We start from the raw sequence: 21,268 nt of genomic DNA, 5'->3' as shown, positions 1-21,268 counted from the left end.
AGGCGGCTGAATGAGGTAACCAGGAAGGACTCATACCCAATACCACGTATCGATGAGTCGCTGGACCTGGTTAGGGGGTCCTCCTGGTTCTCCTCACTAGACCTCCGCAGTGGCTACTGGCAGGTGCCCCTCTCCCCAGAGGCCAGAGCCAAAACTGCGTTCTCCACTAACAGAGGACACTGGCAGTTCAAGGTCCTGTGCTTTGGCCTGTGCAACGCTCCAGCTACTTTTGAGCGTTTGATGGACAGGGTGCTGGATGGCATCCCCCGACAGCAGTGTCTGGTATACCTCGATGACATCCTGGCCCATGGCAGCTCCTTCCAGTCAGCCCTGGGGGCGCTACGGTGTGTGCTGGAGAGGGTGGCTGCCGCAGGTCTGAAGCTCCACCCCGAGAAGTGCCACTTCATGAGGAGAGAGGTGTCCTTCTTGGGCCACCGAGTGGGGAAGGAGGGGATCAGCACCATGGAGGACAAGGTAGCGGCTGTCAGAGACTGGCCCACCCCCACCGACCAGCGTCAGCTGAAGAGCTTCCTGGGCCTGGCCTCGTACTACAGGAGGTTTGTACGGGGCTTCTCAAGCGTTGCTGCTCCACTGAACCGCCTGCTGCCGAAGGACAAGGCTTTCACTTGGACAGTGGAGTGTGAGGAGGCGTTCAACACCCTCAAACGTGCACTGATCGAGGCCCCCGTGCTCGCCCCCCCTGACCTCACATTGCCCTTTATCCTGGACACAGACGCGAGCAATGTGGGGTGCTGGCCCAGGTGGGGCCAGAGGGGGAGAGAGCGGTGGCGTACTTCAGCAAAACATTTGACAAACATGAGCGCCGCTACTGTGTCACCCGGCGGGAGCTCTTGGCTGTTGTGGCTTCCGTCAAACACTTCAAGTACTACCTGGGTGGTCTGCCCTTTACTGTAAGGACTGACCACTCTGCTCTCCAGTGGCTCATGTCTTTCAGAGAGCCAGAGGGGCAGGTGGCACGCTGGTTGGAGGAGCTTCAGCCGTATGACTTCACGGTGGTGCACAGGGCAGGGGCACGCCACTCCAACGCCGACGCCATGTCCTGTCGGCCCTGTACTGCAGACGGCTGCCGCCACTGTGAACGGAGAGAGGGACGGGAGAGAGAGCTGTGTGCAGAGGAGGGGGTCTGTGCCACAGTGTGTCGGGCGAGCGGGCCTGTCTGCTGTGAGCTGCAGACTGTCGACGTGGCTGAATGGGGGCAGCAGCAGGGACGGGACACAGACCTACAGCCAGTGCTACAGTGGGTAGAGGTGCAGGTGAGGCCACCATGGGAAGAGGTGACAGCGCTCTCACTCGCGACCAAAGGGTTGTGGTCAAAGTTTGAGCGACTGCGGCTGGCTGATGGCGTGTTACAGCGGGCATGGAAGGAGTCGGCTACGGGGGAGGAAAGGTGGCAGGTGGTGGTCCCAAAAGCATTGCGGGAGGCTGTGCTCCAGAGTACTCATGGGGGGGTGGGGACTGGACACTTTGGGGTCACAAAAACACTGCGCCGCCTCCGTCAGGGCTTTTACTGGGGGCAGCACAAGAGGGATGTGGAAGACTTTTGCCGCCGCTGTGACAACTGCACAGCGAGAAAGGGCCCCCCAGGCCGCTCTCATGCTCAGCTCCAACAGTTCCCAGTGGGGGCTCCCATGGAGAGGGTGGGAGTGGATGTAGTTGGGCCGTTCCCCACCACAGACAGTGGAAACCGCTGGGTGCTCACGGCCATGGACTATTTCACAAAATGGCCCGAGGCCTATGCTCTGCCTGACCAGGAGGCAGAGACCATCGTCGACGCCCTGACAGCGGGGATGTTCAGCAGGTTTGGAGCTGCAGAGTCCATCCACAGCGACCAAGGCAGAAACTTTGAGTCCCGTGTGTTCGCCACCATGTGTGAGAGGCTGGGTATGCACAAGACCCGCACTACTCCTCTCCATCCTCAAAGTGATGGCCTTGTGGAGCGCTTCAACAAAACGCTTGGACAGCAGCTGGCCATCGTCTCTTCCAAACACCAGCGGGACTGGGACAAGCACCTGCCTATGGTCCTCATGGCATGCCGCTCCGCTGTCCAAGACTCCACCTCCTGCACGCCTGCCCTCCTCATGCTGGGGAGAGAGATCCGTACCCCTGCGGAGATGGCGTTTGGTCGGCCCCTGGATAGCCCTCATGTTTCCCCGGGGCCGGAGTATGCCCGGAGACTCCAGGACCGCCTGGAGACAGCCCACACCTTCGCCAGAGAGCAGCTGCTGAATGCAGGTGTGAGGCAGAAGAGGAACTATGACGTGCACACCCGGGGAAGGCACTTTGTGGCTGGGGAGCTGGTCTGGGTCTACAGCCCGCTAAGGAAAAAGGGCAGATGCCCCAAGTTGGACAGTCACTGGGTGGGACCCTGCAGTGTCCTGGAGAGGGTAGGGGAGGTTGTTTACCGGGTGCAGCTTCCTCCCAGGGGGAGAAAGGTGACACTGCACCGGGACAGGTTAGCCCCATATAGAGGGGCCTCTTCTCCCCAAACCCCAGGAACCCCCACAATTCCCCTCTCTGGCAATGACATTCTCCAGGCACCCACCCCCAGGTGCCGCAGACAAGGCTCCAGACAGCCCACTCCCCCTGTGTCACCGCGTGGTTCCCCAGAGCCACGGACTGTATTACCCGTTCCCGCTTCCTTGTCCCCCATGTCCTTGCCTTCATCCCCTGGTTCTCAGAGGGGCACTCTGCGGCCATCACAGCCACACAGGCAAAGGAGACCTCCGGGTCGCTTCAGAGACTTTGTTTGTTCCCTCGGGGACGAGGGACTTTGTGGTGGGGGGGCTGTGTAGCGACCCGCACAGACAGCTGTGTGTTATGTGTTAGGCTAGTAGATGGTTGTGTTGTACCTACCAGTACCTAGTGTTCGCGGGGTCCGACATGTCAATCAACCTGCTATCTGCCAATCACGGGAATGCCTGGAATGTTCTGATGCCGGGCATCCTGGCGGTTGGCGGAGTGGCGTGGAGGGGGGTTGGGCAGGGGGATGGAGCATTGGAAGTTAAGACCAGGTTTAGCCTTTGTTCTCTCTCTTTACATCTGGGCTTCACAAGAGAAGGTCACGATTGGCTTGTGGGTTATCTTTCATTTATTTGGCGTGGGCTACGGCCAAACAGTAGCCTGTGTAAAGTTGGTTTAATAAACCGTCCATTCGTAAACTCAATCCTCTGTCTGGACAGTTGTTCTTTTATGATCTAGTCAGGTCATTACAATATATATATATAAAAAATAATGAATGCACTCACTAACTGTAAGTCGCTCTGGATAAGAGCGTCTGCTAAATGACTAAAATGTAAATGTAAAAATGTAAATGTAAACATGTCATTCCCCACGAATAATGAAGCGCCCCCCTTGGGCCAATTGAGATATCACCTTTGACTAACACATTTCAGTTAATTATTATAGCTCCCGCTTTGGGCCAATCAGTGTAATTTTGTAAATGCCGGATCTCTATGGCAAGACGCATCATTCACCCAAGTTTCATCAAAATCGGGCCAGTGCTGTCTGCGATATCCCGTAACGTAGCCTACTAATGGATGGAGACAGATCCACAGTCCCATTGTGGGGGACAATTATACTAGTTGTAATCTCTGTAACCCATAAGTAAAATCTCGAGTTCACGCAGAATCTGCCCACGGGAGATTATACTGGTTGTGAGTACTATGTAACAATGTGTAAATGCACTCTTACTCTAGGCCCCTACCTGCCTATGTAACTACCATGTAGCCTACCAGCTCTCCTGGTGACATCTCAGAGCCAAAGAGCTATTGATGAATACTAGTTCTTTCCTTCAGATTTATTGCTACTTTTTACACTTTTTGATCAATTAAACCGATATGATTTGCATCACTATTTGATTTGAATTCAGGCACTTCTTAGGTTTCATTAAATGGTTTGTTTGTGCCTCGTAAATGATGTATGGATAAGGTTTGATATGGCTTCCTATTCCATATATGTAAAACTAATAGCTAGCCTACCACTATCTATTCTGTTGATGGTCGTGAACTTTATCCGTTCCACATTACTGAGCGGTAATACGCTCTGCACAAAAACTGCTGCGTCGAGCTCCCCAAACTCCAGTGCGTTATAGCGCGCACGCTGCTGCAGACAGTCAGACAATCCCTCCAGAGTTGGAAGGCAAAAGCCTATCAACACGACAAAGGCGGGGACCGGGAGAACAGTACAGAATGTCTCACGACTTTGCAGATTTATATGGAATTCGTTTACTTTAACGATACATTAGGACGATATATTCGTGCCCTGCGGCTATTCCTTCCCAAGACGCGCGTCTCCAAACTTTATGCACTTCACAATACAGGTAGTGTTCAAACTCTCACTCGAAAGGAACCCTACATTTGCGGACAATGACAGCTTCAATAATTTTGAGCTTTCTTTGTATTTGGATGTTTTCACCCAGTCTGTCACAAGAGACCGGGTTTGTCTATCAGTTTCCAGGTATGACATTTCAACGCATCCACACTGAGCACACTGCTGGACCCCTTGCAGGCACCAACGCGGTTCGCAGGTAAGTGGACCTCAAGTAAATAAGTAGGCTAAATGAAAACCTAATGAAGTCACTCATGTATTCATCAGAGAAGTTGTTGTTCAAGGTTAAACATATACTGATCTGTAGAAATATATTTTATAGTTATCATCCTGTTCAGGAAGTTGGACTTGTGTATGCTTGAGCAATACAATGTGCATTGACTTTATTCTGAATGAAGTAGCCAAAAGTATATAACTGTTGCAATTAATTTCTTATATGTGCTATGAATAACGAAATGAAAAGCAATACTGGCAATAATGAAACAGAGCATTAAGATGTGGCTCTGGTTTGGTTTGGAATAGATTAATGGAGCAGACTACTTAAAAATTGCCCATTGCTGCCAATCTAACATATGAATTGTCTCTCAGTGCTAGTTTATGACACTATGAACACATTTATTTATTGTCTTGATTTGATTTGAGACTAGATTTGGCCTGATATTCCAGACTTCTTAATTGACATAAGTCCTCCCAGAGAGTTTTCCTCAATATTAAATGATGATGAAAATTATTATATATATATTTCTTTAGTGCTTTATTAAAATAGTTGTTGGCTGCCTTTTGTTATGAACCCCATCTCCCAGACACACACACACTAAAACTCTGCCTCCCTGTGGTCTCCTTTGGTAGGAACTGGTGTCAGTACACAGTGTCAAAGATTGTGTCATGCCAGGTGCACAACGGGACGGAGACGCTGGTAAAGCGAGTGTTTCAGAGTTGCCGGTGGCCAGGACCCTGTTCTAACCTCATCAGGTATGAATGGCACAGTTCACTCACTCACCCCCACAGGCCCTTCATGCAGTGCGAGTGTCATGCAGCGGCAAATACAACTTCAGACATGAGGGGTTATGATTTCAGTGTTGCGCTGGGACCCATATTGAGTTTAGGGAATATCTGCTCATGTCAACAATCTAGATATAAATCCTAATGGGTTGCAGTAGCCTATAAGGTAACAAACCATCTTGCTGAGCCAAAAGCTTTGGGGGAAGGGCTACCATTTTCAGGTTTCCCTTGGTCGCCTTCAGGATAGCTATGGGTCAAGTGCCACTACATTTTGGTGTCTTCAGAATCATAATTCTATATCTCGTGAAGACAAAGCCATCTTGAGGGAAAATATCAGCTCATTGATTCTGGTTTCAGTTCAGCTGGCCAAGAGTCTGGCCAGATGTTGCACAGGGGTCATAATTATGATGTGTTTATATTCTTTGCCTAAAGGGTCCTTTATGTCATCCAGCTTTGACTACAGACAGTCTAATGACTGATAATTCACCCCCATGGAAATGCTCTTTGTTAAGTTGTTTGTTGGTCGAAGAAGGCAGATTTAATCCCTAGACCACCACACAGAGCAGCAAGTCATCCACCATTAAGGCATATGAATATGATTTTTCCCATTCCAGTATTCCCAGGTCTGCCATTGCTCACAGAAAAGACACTGATGTAAGACCATAGCCGTTTGTAACTGTGTGGTTGCATTCCATTGTTTTATGTCTCTGGGATCCATCCAGAAAGACTACTTTAATGGACTCTGGGTATTCGGTCATAGTGTTAAGCTTGGATCAACATTGTTATTTTATCCCTATGTTATAGATGGGTTAAACATCTTTTGATTTAGAGTTATTCCCAGTGTAAAGAGGTCAGTGTAAAGGATTTGAATGACGTCTGTGAAGGTTTGTCCTAATGTTACTGACATCAGTGTTAAGACCTCTAATGATGTCCATGAAGTGAACACCTGCCCCAGTGCCACAATGCTGCCCGTCAGTGACTATACTCTGCTCTCAGTTACAGGACCCTGGTCCGGCCCACGTACAGGTTGACGTATCGCCAGGTGACAGCATTGGAGTGGAGGTGCTGCCCCGGCTTCCTGGGAGACGACTGCAAAGAGGGTGAGTAGAGTACTGTACAGATGTAGGATCTTCATTTCATCACTTTTGTTGCTGACAATTTCCCTGTAAATGCAGATGAGCTTTGTGATTTACATAAATTAACTGAAAACCCACACTAACACATGGTTATATTAAGAGTATTGCACTTTTCATGTAGCCTACTTTTGGCCAGCTAATTGCCTAACCACTGATCAAGCAACATTATGGACTAAACGTTCAAATTCTGTTGCTGCAGGATTATTTTGCTGTGTCAAATTAAGATCCTACATCTGTACCTGTGTCTGTTCGTCCGTCCTACCGTCCGTTCGTCTGTCTATCTGTCTGTCTGCCTTTTAAACTCAGAGAGTTGGTGAGCAGGAGGTAGAAATGCCACAAGGGCACTGCAGTCAAAACAGGGGTCACCTTGTGTACCTCATACATTCTTTGATCCTAAACTCCCTGCTATGTACTGTATGACACAAAATCACAGGGTGAAAAACAATGGCCGATCTTCACCCACTCATGCACTGTATTCTAGGCTGAGCATTTTGTTTTTGTGGTTTGTTTTGTTTATTGAATCTGACTGTGGTGTAATGAAGACAAAAGATAAGGATAGTCACCAGATTTGACTTACTTGTCCTCCCTCCTGGTAGGACTCTGTCACGATCGTCAGGGAGAGACCAAGGCGCAGCGTTGCAGGTGAACATATTTATATTTATTTAATGATCACACGATCAAAACAACAAACGAAAAACGTGACGTCTATGGTTTAAACACAAACCAACACGAACAAGAAACCACAAACACAAAGTGAAAGACAGACAGTTAAATATGGCTCCCAATCAGAGACAACCAGCTGACACTCGTTGCCTCTGATTGGGAGTCACTCAGGCCAACATAGAAATACAAACATAGAATACACACCCTGGCTCAACATAACAGTGTCCCCAGAGCCAGGGCGTGACAGTACCCCCCCCTAAAGGCGCGGACTCCGACCGCGCCAACTAAATACCACAGGGGAGGGACCGGGTGGGCACTCCGCCTTGGCGGCGGATCCGGCTCCGGGCCTGATCCCCACTCCCTCTCCAACCCCCCAAAGTACCCCTGGTCCGGTCTGGCCCCGCTGGCCGGAGCTGGACTGCACACTGATGGAGCGGATTGCTCTAGCTCCGGCGTAACGCATCTGACCGGTGCCGGACCAGGCACCAGTGGAACAGGCACGGGCCGTGCCGGACCGACGACGCACACCACTGGCTTGGTGTGGGGAACAGGCACGGGCCGTGCTGGACTGACGACGCACACCACTGGCTTGGTGTGGGGAGCAGGAGCGGGCCGGACAGGGCTGACGAAACGCACCACAGACTTGGTGCGGGGAGCAGGAATGGGCCGGACTGGGCTGGCGACGCGCACCACAGACTTGGTGCGGAGAGCAGGAACGGGCCGGACAGGGCTGACGAAACGCACCACAGACTTGGTGCGGGGAGCAGGAATGGGCCGGACTGGGCTGGCGACGCGCACCACAGACTTGGTGCGGAGAGCAGGAACGGGCCGGACAGGGCTGACGAAACGCACCACAGACTTGGTGCGGGGAGCAGGAATGGGCCGAGCCGGGCTGACGAAACGCACCACAGACTTGGTGCGGGGAGTAGGAATGGGCCGGACTGGGCTGGCGACGCGCACCACAGACTTGGTGCGGAGAGCAGGAACGGGCCGGACAGGGCTGACGAAACGCACCACAGACTTGGTGCGGGGAGCAGGAATGGGCCGAGCCGGGCTGACGAAACGCACCACAGACTTGGTGCGGGGAGCAGGAATGGGCCGAGCCGGGCTGACGAAGCGCACCACTGACTTGGTGCGGGGAGCAGGAACGGGCCGAGCCGGGCTGACGAGACGCACCACAGACTTGGTGCGGGGAGCAGGAATGGGCCGGACTGGGCTGGCGACGCGCACCACAGACTTGGTGCGGAGAGCAGGAACGGGCCGGACAGGGCTGACGAAACGCACCACAGACTTGGTGCGGGGAGCAGGAACAGACCGGACCGTACTGGGGACACACACCACTGGCCCTACACCGGGATCTGGAACGGGTCGGACCGGACTGGTAACACACCCCAGTACCTCTCGCCGTGCCTCTCCACCTTCCATCCCCTCTTCGACCAGTGGCCCCCGTAACCTGGCGGCCTCCTCTGCCAACCCGCTGGACCGCTCTATAGCGGCCTTCTGCTGCCCCGACGTCGTGAGCCCCCCCCTAAAAATTTTCTGGGGGTCTCTCCTCCCCGTGGGCCAGGCCTCTATCGTTTTCGCCCAACTCTCGCTCCTCTGTCTCCAACTCCCGCTATTCAGCTCCTCAATGGGCTTGACCCAGTCGAAGCTCTTCCTCAACTGTTCCCAAGTCCACCCTCTCTGCTCCTCACAAGGCTTGACCCAGTCGAGGTTGCCACGGAGATCTGCTAGCGATGGCTCCTGGACACGCTGCTTGGTCCGGTTTTGGTGGTTTCTTCTGTCACGATCGTCAGGGAGAGACCAAGGCGCAGCGTTGCAGGTGAACATATTTATATTTATTTAATGATCACACGATCAAAACAACAAACGAAAAACGTGACGTCTATGGTTTAAACACAAACCAACACGAACAAGAAACCACAAACACAAAGTGAAAGACAGACAGTTAAATATGGCTCCCAATCAGAGACAACCAGCTGACACTCGTTGCCTCTGATTGGGAGTCACTCAGGCCAACATAGAAATACAAACATAGAATACACACCCTGGCTCAACATAACAGTGTCCCCAGAGCCAGGGCGTGACAGACTCACTGTTCTGCTTTTTCTTGGGACAATGTTCCTTATCATAAGTTCACATCGGGCAAGCGGTTAATGGACCAAAACAGTGTTTCTTCTGTTACCGATACGGTGGTTCAGAGTTCATTTAACTGATTTTATTTTACCTTTATTTTAAAAGGGAGTCCAATTGAGACCAAGAACATGGCTCTGCTCCCCATTTCAGACTGGAGCTCTGTTCAACATAGGACCGGCGATGACCCTCCTCTGTGCTGACTCTGAGGAGTCAACTTACAGAAGGAAAGCAATGTTATGACGATGTGAAATGAGTATTAACGGCAGAATAGTTTTTGCAGATTTCAATATAAAGTTGTAATGACTCAAAATCTAAATGAATAATGGCATCACAGGGTTTTCAGCTTTTTGTGTCTATGTTGTTCTCAAAGATTATTTCTGTCTGTCATCGCTATCTATCTTTTCAATCTTGGTGTTCCACTGGCTACCGCTGAGTATGCTGTACTCTCATAGTGTACAATTGGAGCAAAAACATTTGTAAGTCATTGTGTGGTGACACACACACACGTACACACACATTCACACACACACACACACACACACACACACACACACACACACACACACACACACACACACACACACACACACACACACACACACACACACACACACACACACACACACACACACACACACACACACTCACACACACTCACACACACTCACACACATTCACACTCACACACAGTCTTGTACAACTAACCTTGTAGGGACCCTAACACTAATTCTTACCATAACCCTAAACCCCCTAGAAATAGCATTTGACCTTGTGGGGACCAACAATATGTCCCCAGTTGGTCAAATATTTGTTTGTTTACTATTCTTGTGGGGACTTCTGGTCCCCCACAAGTATAGTTAAACACGTCCACACGTCCACACGTCCACACGTCCACACACACGCACGCACGCACGCACGCACGCACGCACGCACGCACGCACGCACGCACGCACGCACGCACGCACGCACGCACGCACGCACGCACGCACGCACGCACGCACGCACGCACGCACACACACACACACACACACACACACACACACACACACACACACACACACACACACACACACACACACACACCATCTGGAAAGGGGCCTCTCACTGACTGGAAGTGCTCTCCCTGTGAATGGGTAAACAGAGCCAGACTGTGGCGATGTGGGGCGGCCCTCTGTATAGTGATTCCCCTGGCCCTACTGGTCTGTTCTACGTGGGGCCATGCCTTGTTTTGGATTTAATGTACCAATCCCCCCTACTCTCCCCTGTCTTCCCCATTCCCTCCATTACCCCCCACCCAAACTCTGCCACTCTTTACCTCTCCTCTGTTTTAGCGGATTTACACGCACACGCACACACACACACACACATACAAACACACACTCACATGCACACAAGCAAATGGCTTCACTGTCATTGGGAGATTTGCGTGAACCTCAAGCACCCATTACAAATTAGGATTCATCCCTGAGTCATGAACATCTGCTATTGGCCCCACCACCAAACATCTCCATCTCTGCAGTCATTCACATGGCTGTGTACTCCACAGGCCTTATAAGATCTCAACCAGATATCCAAATCTACCAAATCAGATATCATTTCATATTTTCGATGCATGACTTTATCTGTTTTTTGGTGAAGAAAATGAGTGCTAGTCAGAAAAAAACAAATTTAACTAAAGCAAAAATGTTCAAAGGTATAAAATGTCGGTATGGAAAGCTCCAGTGTAGCCTTGTTGCAGTTTGAGGTGACGGACCCTGGCAGCAACGCAATATTGTGTTGTGTATTGTCGTCCTGTGGGAGAGATGGGAGAGTAGTCCTGTCAAGCTCAGTTGGTAGAGGTTGGCACTTGCATTGCCAGGATTGTAGATTGAATTCTCGCTGGGGCCACCCATGCGAACATTTCACGATGGAGAAAAGTGTCTGCTAAATGGCATACTGTATACGGTGCCTTCAGAAAGTATTCATACCCCTTGACTTATTCCACATTTTGCTGTTGCAGCCTGAATTCAAAATCGATTACTTTTATTATTATTATTTTTCTACACACAATAACCCATAATGACAAAGTGAAAACATGTTTTTAGAAATCTTTCCAAATGTATCTCATTTACATAGGTATTCACACCACTGAGTCAATACTTTGTAGAAGCACCTTTGGCAGCGATTACAGCTGTGAAACTTTTTGGGTAAGTCTCTAAGAGCTTTCCACACCTGGATTGTGCAACATTTGCCCATAATTCCTTTCAAAATTCTTCAAGCTCTGTCAAATTGGTTGTTGATCGTTCCTAGACAATCATTTTCAAGTCTTGCCATTTTTTTGCAGTATTACTTTAGTGCCTAGTTGCAAAAAGGATGCATGTTTTTGAATATTTGTATTCTGTACAGGCTTCCTTCTTTTCACTCTGTCAATTAGGTTAGTATTGTGGAGTAACTACAATGTTGTTGATCCATCCTCAGTTTTCTCCTATCGCAGCCATTAAACTCTGTAACAGTTTTAGAGTCACCATTGGCCTCATGGTGAAATCACTGAGTGGTTTCCTTCCTCTCCGGCAACTGACTTTGGAAGTACGCCTGTATCTTTGTAGTGACTGGGTGTATTGAAACACCATCCAAAGTGTATTTAGTAACTTCAGCATACTCAAAGGGATATTCAATGTCTGCTGTTTTATTTTTACCCATCTACCAATAGGTGCCCTTCTTTGCAAGGCATTGGAAAACCTCCCTGGTCTTTGTGGTTGAATCTGTGTTTGAAATTCACTGCTCGGCTGAGGGACCTTACAGATAATTGTATGTGTGGGGTACAGAGATTAAGTAATCATTCAGAAATCATGTTAAACACTATTATTGCACACAGAGTGAGCCCATACAACTTATTATGTGACATTTTAAGCAACATTTTACTCATGAACAAATTTAGACTTGCCATAACAAAGGGGTTGAAATCTTACTGACTCAAGACATTTCAGCTTTTCATTTTTTATTAATTTGTAAACATTTTGAAACTTCCACTTTGACATTATGAAGTATTGTGTGTAGGCCAGTGACAAAACATCTCAATGTAATCCATTTTAAATTTAGGCTGTGACACAACAAAATGTGGAAAAAGTCAAGGGGTGTGAATACTTTCTGAAGGCACTGTATAGGTATAAAGCAACGGAGAAAGAGAGGAGATGGAAATGCAGAGACTAGAGATTTGTAACCTGTATGAAAAGTAGAATGGTTAGTCCTGTGTATTCCTGGAAAATGAGCAGTTGAAGCCATACACATTCACTGTACACATACCTGTTGCAAAACTCCATTGTGATTTGAATGACAAAAAAGTGCAAAGAGCAAGGTCCTATTCACAGTCTCGTCTCTAGACTGTTGAAGCAAAGCACCCAAGGGTCAGTGCTCAGGAGGCATTGTTATCCCTGGATAGGCAAGCCACAGTTGCAGAAGTCATCCCACTTATGTGGCAAGACCCACATGACTTCCCCATCTTTATCCCGAAAGCATTCGCTTTTGAGGTAAAGAAATGACATAATCTGGGAATTGGAAGTCTCTTCCCCCACACTCTATCGACACAGTCGTTTCAGAGAGTGTTCGCTCCCCGGGAGCATTACATTTGTTGAAACCAGCGCGTCGTTGTTGTTTCAGGCTCCGGGTTGCGATGCCTCTAGAGTGAGCTCTTACAGGTTGTCGTCATGCACTGGGCGGCGAGTGTGTCTGGCCTTGATGCCTGCCTCCCTGTGTGTGTGTGTGTGTGTGTGTGTGTAACCTGGTGGACGTGAGAGCTGTGCCTCAGCCAGCTGCCTGTGGTAGTGCTTGCACAGCAGATTTCACTGACCTATGGAAACAGCTGGACAAGAGAATATGATCGGACTTTATAAGCAAGTGTTCTCATGAACTGCCAGCAGGGCTGGCTCTAGACTTTTGGGGGCTCTAAACAAGATTTGATTGGAGGGCCCTCCACATCACGGAAAAACATTATAGTGGCCCCCCTCTTGATGGTGGAGAGAAACATTTAAGCTTTATAGTTCATTTCCTGCAATTCTACACATTTTGCCATGGGCGTAGAGAAAATGTTGCAGTTTTAAAGAAAGTTTTCTGTAATTCTACAAATATGTCTATGGGGTGGAGAGAAAACGTTTCAATTTTATAACACATTTCATGCAATTCTACTAATTATGCCATGGGGTTGAGAGATATGTTTGCCGTTTTGAAGCTCATTTCCTGCAATTCTACACATTTTGTATGACTTATGCCATGTTAATATTATACCTGAGTGAGAATGACTAACAAAATCAATGGGAGCCCCCTGGCCCTGCATGCCGGTTGGTATTCGGCCATGATTATCACAAGTTTAGATAGCTGGCTAGACTAACTACCAATCAAAAAATGGTTAGCTGACATGGCTAATTGAGTGACTGTCAGTGACTGCCGATGCACAACCACATTTCGAAATTGCACCTGGTATATTCTACGATTCTTACTCTCAATAGTAAGTTGAGACCCCAACTGAAAGGAACTCAGGGGACCCTAAGCAACCACTTATGCCGTTTATGCCTGGAACCGGCCCTGACTGCCAGTCCATGTCAAGATGAGCATGTTGCAGGCACATGGCAAGTGTCAGATTTTATAGGAAAGAAAGAAAAATATAGTTATATTGTGTAGCATTTTTAACCATTAGGTCTTCGTCAGGATCAGACACTTCAGTTGCACCTGTGAAATTGGCTGGATGTGTATGCAATACCTTTGTATCAAAGTGTCAGACTTTAACCAGAAGGAAAGGAAACAGTCTTTGTTGGTGAAGCAGACGATAGATGTATTGCCCGTGTTGGCAATGAGAACTTGATGTTAGGAAGGGGACATCGTTTTAGCTCTGCCCTTTCAAGCAAGCATCCAGTAGAACCCGGTGATAAAGGCAGAGAGTCTACGAAGGTCCAATGCCAATGGAACACACATTTTGTCTCAAGCTGTCCATAATGTTGAGGGAACAAAACCGCAACAGATTATTTTTCAATCAGTTTCACATAATTAGGTGCTTCCCATACTCACCCATGTCCTTTTGAGTTCTCATATGCATCCAATCTATTAAGGCTTTAGAGTCTCTGTTTAATGTCATTTTACATCAAGGAAAAAAATTAGCATTGTGGCTGTAATATTTCACTTGACAATTTTTGTTCCGCTTCGATGGCTTTCATGACAGGGGCTTGAGATCGTTGCCACAATCATTTGCTTTCCTCCTCTAAAACCCAGGCTTTGTAGTGAATTGTTATTTGCTGAATTTGGCATGATTCTTATTTATATTTTTTTTTACATTTTAAGTTATTTAGCAGACGCTCTTATCCAGAGCGACTTACAGGAGCAATTAGGGTTAAGTGCCTTGCTCAAGGGCACATCGACAGATTTTTCACCTAGTCGGCTCGGAGATTAGAACCAGCGACCTTTCGGTTACTGGCACAACGCTCTTAACCACTAAGCTACCTGCCGCCCCAATTTGATTGATACTCCCTGGGCTGTATTTTAAGTGACCATAACAAATTACTGTTCAGCAGTATTACTAGACTTCACATAACCGTGTTGCATTTGGTAATGCTATTATTCATGCACAATTTGTCAGCAGTCAAAAGGTTATCATTTATTACCCTGATTCTAAAACGTCAGCAGGGAACTCGCGTGATCAATTTACGATTGGTATTGGTATTTTATTAGGATCCCCATTAGCTGTTGCAAAGGCATCAGCTACTCTTCCTGGGCTCCACACAAAACATGAAACATGACATAATACAGAACATTAATAGACAAGAACAGCTCAGGGACAGAACTAGATAAAAAAAAAAAGGCATAAAAACAAAGAGGCACACTTAGCCTAGATATCAATACCAATACATACACACAAACTATCTAGGTCAAAAAAGATTGCTGCATTGATGTGCATTTACAGTGCCTTCAGAAAGTATTCACACCCCTTGACTTTTTCCAAATTTTGTTGTGGCCTACACACAATACCTCATAATGTCAAAGTGGAATTACGTTTTTCAACATTTTGACAAATTAATACAAAATTACAACCTGAAATGTCTTGAGTCAATAAGCATTCAACCCCTTTGTTATGACAAGCCTAAATAAGTTCAGGAGTCAAAATGTGCTTAACAAGTCACATAATAAGTTGCATGGACTCACTCTGTGTGCAATAATAATGTTTAGCAAAACTTGCATCCTGTTTGCAACAAGGCACTAAAGTTATACTGCAAAAAATGTGGCAAAGCAATTCACTTTTTGTCCTGACTAAAAAGTGTTATGTTTGGGGCGAATCCAATACAACACATTACTGAATACCACTCTCCATATTTTCAAGCATAGTGGTGTTTGAATTTTTTGTTGTTGATTTAATCCATTTTGAATTCAGGCTGTAACACAACAACATTTGGAATAAGTCAAGGGGTATGTATACTTTCTGAAGGCACTGTATATGATGACAGGTTCCTTGGATCCACAGTTGGGAATAGGCTGATTACTTTCCTCCAGTGCATCATTAGATTATCCAGATCTCCCTGCTCACCATGCAAAGGAAGCAAATCATCCCCATAGTGAGAGTCTGAACTTCAGAAAAACCAAGCAAGTGTGCATCTGAGGAGACTAAGAATAGAGACGTCAAATGCTAGAATGATTCATCTCCAAGTACCCATAAACATTTATATATTTTTTTTTTTTTTTTTTTTAGGGGTTAGATCAGCTTTAATATTGCAGATAGATTGTAACTTCCATCAATGTAATTGACCGCATCACTTCCAATCCCCCATATGTTTTTTTCTCTCGCAAATATATATACATACATACATATATATATATATACATATATATATATATATTTATATATACATACACATACATATACATACACATATACATATCCTTAAAAATATATATATTTCCCTTTATTACTTTCCAACCCCACCACCCCTTCCCTAATTGGAGTAAACTAGTGAACAACAATGCTTAGGCCTCTACTTCCAGCTTATACATACTATATACATTTTATGGACACAGTCAATTTTACAATAATTCAATTTTGTTTGTTTTTACTCCTGAACTTCCTCTACCCTCAACCTCTCTGATCATTTTCATGATGTCCATCCGGTTTGCTTCTATATGCCATATCTTTCTAACTGTGCCCTTTCACAAAAGCTCTCAACCTATAACCTACAGTCGTGGTCAAAAGTTTTGAGAATGACACAAATACTAATTTTCACAAAGTCTGCTGCCTCAGTTGTGATGATGGCAATTTGCATATACTCCAGAATGTCATGAAGAGTGATCAGATGAATTGCAATTAATTGCAAAGTCCCTCTTTGCCATGAAAATGAACTTAATCCCCAAAAAACATTTCCACTACATTTCAGCCATGCCACAAAAGGACCAGCTGACATCATGTCAGTGATTCTCTCATTAACACAGGTGAGAGTGTTGACGAGGACAAGGCTGGAGATCACTCTGTCATGCTGATTGCGTTAGAATAACAGACTGGAAGCTTTAAAAGGAGGGTGGTGCTTTAAATCATTGTTCTTCCTCTGTTAACCATGGTTACCTGCAAGGAAACACGTGCCGTCATCATTGCTTTGCACAAAAAGCGCTTCACAGGCAAGGATATTGCTGCTAGTAAGATTGCACCTAAATCAACCATTTATCGGATCATCAACAACTTCAAGGAGAGAGGTTCAATTGTTGTGAAGAAGGCTTCAGGGTGCCCAAGAAAGTCCAGCAAGTGCCAGGACCATCTCCTAAAGTTGATTCAGCTGCGGGATCGGGGCACCACCAGTGCAGAGCTTGCTCAGGAATGGCAGCAGGCAGGTGTGAGTGCATCTGCACGCACAGTGAGGCAAAGACTTTTGGAGGATGGCCTGGTGTCAAGAAGGGCAGCAAAGAAGCCACTTCTCTCCAGGAAAAACACAAGGGACAGACTGATATTCTGCAAAAGGTACAGGGATTGGACTGCTGAGGACTGGGGTAAAGTCATTTTCTCTGATGAATCCCCTTCCCGATTGTTTGGGGCATCCGGAAAACACCTTGTCCGGAGAAGACAAGGTGAGCGCTACCATCAGTCCTGTGTCATGTCAACAGTAAAGCATCCTGAGACCATTCATGTGTGGGGTTGCTTCTCAGCCAAGGGAGTGGGCTCACTCACAATTTTGCCTAAGAACACAGCCATGAATAAAGAATGGTACCAACACATCCTCCGAGAGCAACTTCTCCCAACCATCCAAGAACAGTTTGGTGATGACCAATGCCTTTTCCAGCATGATGGAGCACCTTGCCATAAGGCAAAAGTGATAACTAAGTGGCTTGGGGAACAAAACGTCGACATTTTAGGTCCATGGCCAGGAAACTCCCAAGACTTTAATCCCATTGAGAACTTGTGGTCGATCCTCAAGAGGCGGGTGGACAAACAAAAACCCACAAATTCTGACAAACTCCAAGCATTGATTATGCAAGAATGGCTGCCATCAGTCAGGATGTGGCCCAGAAGTTAATTGACAGCATGCCAGGGCGGATTGCAGAGGTCTTGAAAAAGAAGGGTCAACACTGCAAATATTGACTCTTTGCATAAACTTAATGTAATTGTCAATAAAAGCCTTTGACACTTATGGAATGCTTGTAATTATACTTCAGTATACCATAGTAACATCTGACAAAAATATCTAAAAACACTGAAGCAGCAAACTTTGTGAAGACCAAAACTTTTGACCACGACTGTATATACTTATTATGGACACAGTATGCTTTACATTAGTTATCTTGTTGTTATTAGTTGTTGTTAGTTGTTATTAGTCCCATCCTTCAACGTCATTCAACACCACTCATCTATCTCTATCTCCCATAAACATCTTTATTGTTTTCCAGGAGCACAACTATTGTCAGGAGAGTCTAAGAACTTACTGTAAACTATTCCAGACACCCCAAAACACTCTTCAAACAGCCATGTACCTCATTTATAAACAAATAAGGCTCTGACTTGGCTGACTTGAAGCGCGTCATCTGCTAAATAACGGGAGCCTGTGTGGCGAGCCATTGGCATGGCTCTGAACTGCATCTGTCTGTCTGTGTTTTGCTCTGAGTGGCAGCAGACGTGAGTTATGGAGGGCTGGTGGGACCAGCTGGAGAGGCCTGGTCGGGTCCCTGACTTCTGTGGACCAGCCTGGAATGCATTTGTCAACGGAAGGAATGAGACCCAGAAAAACCCACCACAGCCTTTGTTGTGACCAAAGGAGGGATTTGGATGACAAGTCTTTGAAAGAGGGGTCCCCTTGCTTTTACAGCATGGCTTGAGAACATCTGTCCACTTTGCTTGGCTTAAGTTCTTCATCATCTACAGCAGAAGCACTTAGTTTAAGGTGTTTTCTACTTTATTTGATGCTGTGTCTTCATTCCCACCCCGTGTGGAGACCAAAGAGGGAGCACAACATTTTTTCATACTTTTTCTATACTAAAAACCCCATGAAAATGGCCTTCAAGGAACTCCACAGGAACTTGTATTGTGACTTTATGTCAAAACATGTATTTTGAGTGAACCGTCCCTTGAAAGTGGAAGCAAGCAGAGAGAGCAATGTTCTGTGATTGTCTGCAGGCTACAGACACTTATCTGTGTGTTTGGTCAAATATTTGGACAGACTGAGCCCCCTCGGGATGCGGGTTGCGTTTCTCAGAGGAAGCCCCTCTCCCAGACTCAGCTTGGGTTACAGTGACCAGATTCCAGCCGTGGAGCTGGAGCTGCTCTCACAGAAATATGACAACCGCTTTGTTTTGATTCACGTCCTGCTAACTTAACCTCCCCCACCCACCACTCCCATCCACAGACAGTAAGACAGTGCGATATCCCTGGGAAGCACCCGTAATAGACCTCTCTCCATGTAATTCAGTGGTATGAGTCAGTAGCTTGAATTCCAGGTGCAACCAAATACGCCTTACACTGACAAAGTACTGGCTAATTTAATTATGTATCATGGTAGACACTTGGTCATGTATGTAACAGAATGACGTTTGTATAGTAGCTAACTAAGTGAAATTGTACACAAATCACTGGCTCGGGCAATAGAGTGATAGTCAGATACAGTGCCTTCAGTAAGTATTCATACCCTTTAACTTATTCCACATTTTGTTGTTACAGCCTGAATTCAAAATGGATGAAATATATTTTTTTCTCCACCCATCTTCACACAATACCCCATAATGACAAAGTGAGAAAAAATTGTTCTTGAAAATAACATACAGAAATATCTAATTTACGTAAGTGGGTTTTTCTATAAACAAGGGTTTATCAGATTTTTTCTCTCCATGTCATTACATTAAGATATAAGGGGGATCATAGCTGTATTCAATAAAATTCACGAGTTGATTTAAAACCTATGTTTAACCCTTTATCGTGGTTGGTGTCTTGACGGATTTGTCCAAAATCGTGTGACGTAAAACATTACTTTTCTGTCCTTGCATTTATGACAGTGTAAGTTGTCATTATATCATATATTAAGCATTAATCAGTTAAATTAGACATTGAACTTGAACCCTGTAAGAATCCTGGATCTAGCTGTCCGACAGTTTTTTGTATGGAGATCTCAGAAATGCAGTGTAACATTTTGTGTCTCCTTATGTTATGTGGTGAACACCTCAAAATGTTCTCTCGACCTGTGTGCACCTACGTTGTAAACTTTCATTCATAGGCTAGGTCAGTGGTACTAGGAACCCTGGGGGTACTTCACCTATCCACACGGGGTACTTGAGAAGACTCATGAGACCATAGGCCCAATGGTAAAATGTACATGAGGGGGTACTTCAGAGGTGATCCGGGCAGAGCAGAATTCTGCTGCTGGTACAGTAACCAAAAAAGGTTGGGAACCACTGGATTAGGTCGTAGCAACCTCATGATGAGTATAGGGAAAATCTGAATATCATGTAGTAGCCTAAACCTATCGATGTTACATTGAACTGGGTGAATGGAATATGAGTGACAGTCCAATATGCTGTAATAGAAATAAGGCCATGCTCATTAAAAAAATTAATCGTCCTCCCTCATCTTAAATGGCACCAACCATTTTGGTGGTCCCGTGTGGCTCAGTTGGTAGAGCATGGCGCTTGCAACGTCAGAGTTGTAGGTTCGATTCCCACGGGGGTCCAGTAAAATGTATACACTCACTACTGTAACTCGCTCTGGGTAAGAGTGTCTGCTAAATGACTAAAATGTTAAGCCAGTGAAGACAGTTGTGCCTGGATCCACATTGGATCTAATATCGCTAGCTAATCTGTTGTTGTCTACTTGATTTACAGCAGGGTCTCGTTAGATTTAACAGAGAAAGCATCAAGGTAATGAGTTTTTGTGCCTTGGATTGGATTGGACACTGAGTCTACTGTGTGCAACTGTGTAGGATAGACTATTGCGCAACACCCAACGCTCTTTCTATTAATTATGCTGGATATAATGACTCAAATTACATGACCTAGTGGGCTTATTCACAATATGATCTAGTAATGAAATAACATGACAAATACATTTTGTTTTTCCATGTTACACCTGCAATTTTAAACGATAAAAGGGGCTTGAAGTAGCCTACTTGACCTTGAATTTGGAGCTCAGAAATTAAACTACTGAAATAGGCCTACCTTGAAAATCAGACATTTCCTCAATTTGGTGCTTGAAATTATTGTAGCCAATTTATAAGTTATCCTGCTCCCTTATAATTATCCGTGATTACATCTTTGATTGTTTTTTGTGAGAGATTTGGCCACTTTTGTTTTGTTTTCTGCCTCTTCATTTGAGAATCTGTTGCGGCAAAACCATGTGAGGCTATTATGAGGACGACAACATCTAATGTTGGCTTCAACTTGCCTTTCCATAGAAATCCTTCCCTTAAAGAAGGAACCTGGTTTTTGGTCATTTTCTAATGATAAAAACAGCGATGGTGAGGTTAATGCTACCGCTATTCATGGCTTTATTATGTGTGCCTGCATCG

The 21,268-nt window shown here is 46.1% G+C and overlaps 1 protein-coding gene across 1 annotated transcript in view; it reads left to right on the top strand.

Moving 5' to 3' along the window:
- Positions 1-4,478: 4,478 nt before the first annotated feature.
- The window catches only part of LOC311143078 (collagen alpha-1(XXVI) chain-like), a gene marked incomplete at both ends in the record, with an annotated part of 50,923 nt that continues 34,133 nt past the window's right edge, over positions 4,479-21,268 (top strand). Inside the window, 3 exons of the mRNA XM_084178885.1 lie at positions 4,479-4,546; positions 5,197-5,319; positions 6,346-6,449. Coding sequence (XP_084035011.1) covers positions 4,479-4,546; positions 5,197-5,319; positions 6,346-6,449 — 295 coding nt within the window. The remainder of the gene's footprint in view (positions 4,547-5,196; positions 5,320-6,345; positions 6,450-21,268) is intronic.

Source organism: Coregonus lavaretus, assembly GCF_964263955.1.
Source record: "Coregonus lavaretus genome assembly, chromosome: 15".
In the NCBI taxonomy this organism is placed as follows: Eukaryota; Metazoa; Chordata; class Actinopteri; order Salmoniformes; family Salmonidae; genus Coregonus; species Coregonus lavaretus.
Note: the sequence above shows the minus strand (reverse complement) of the source record. Positions and strands in the feature narration are given on the sequence as shown.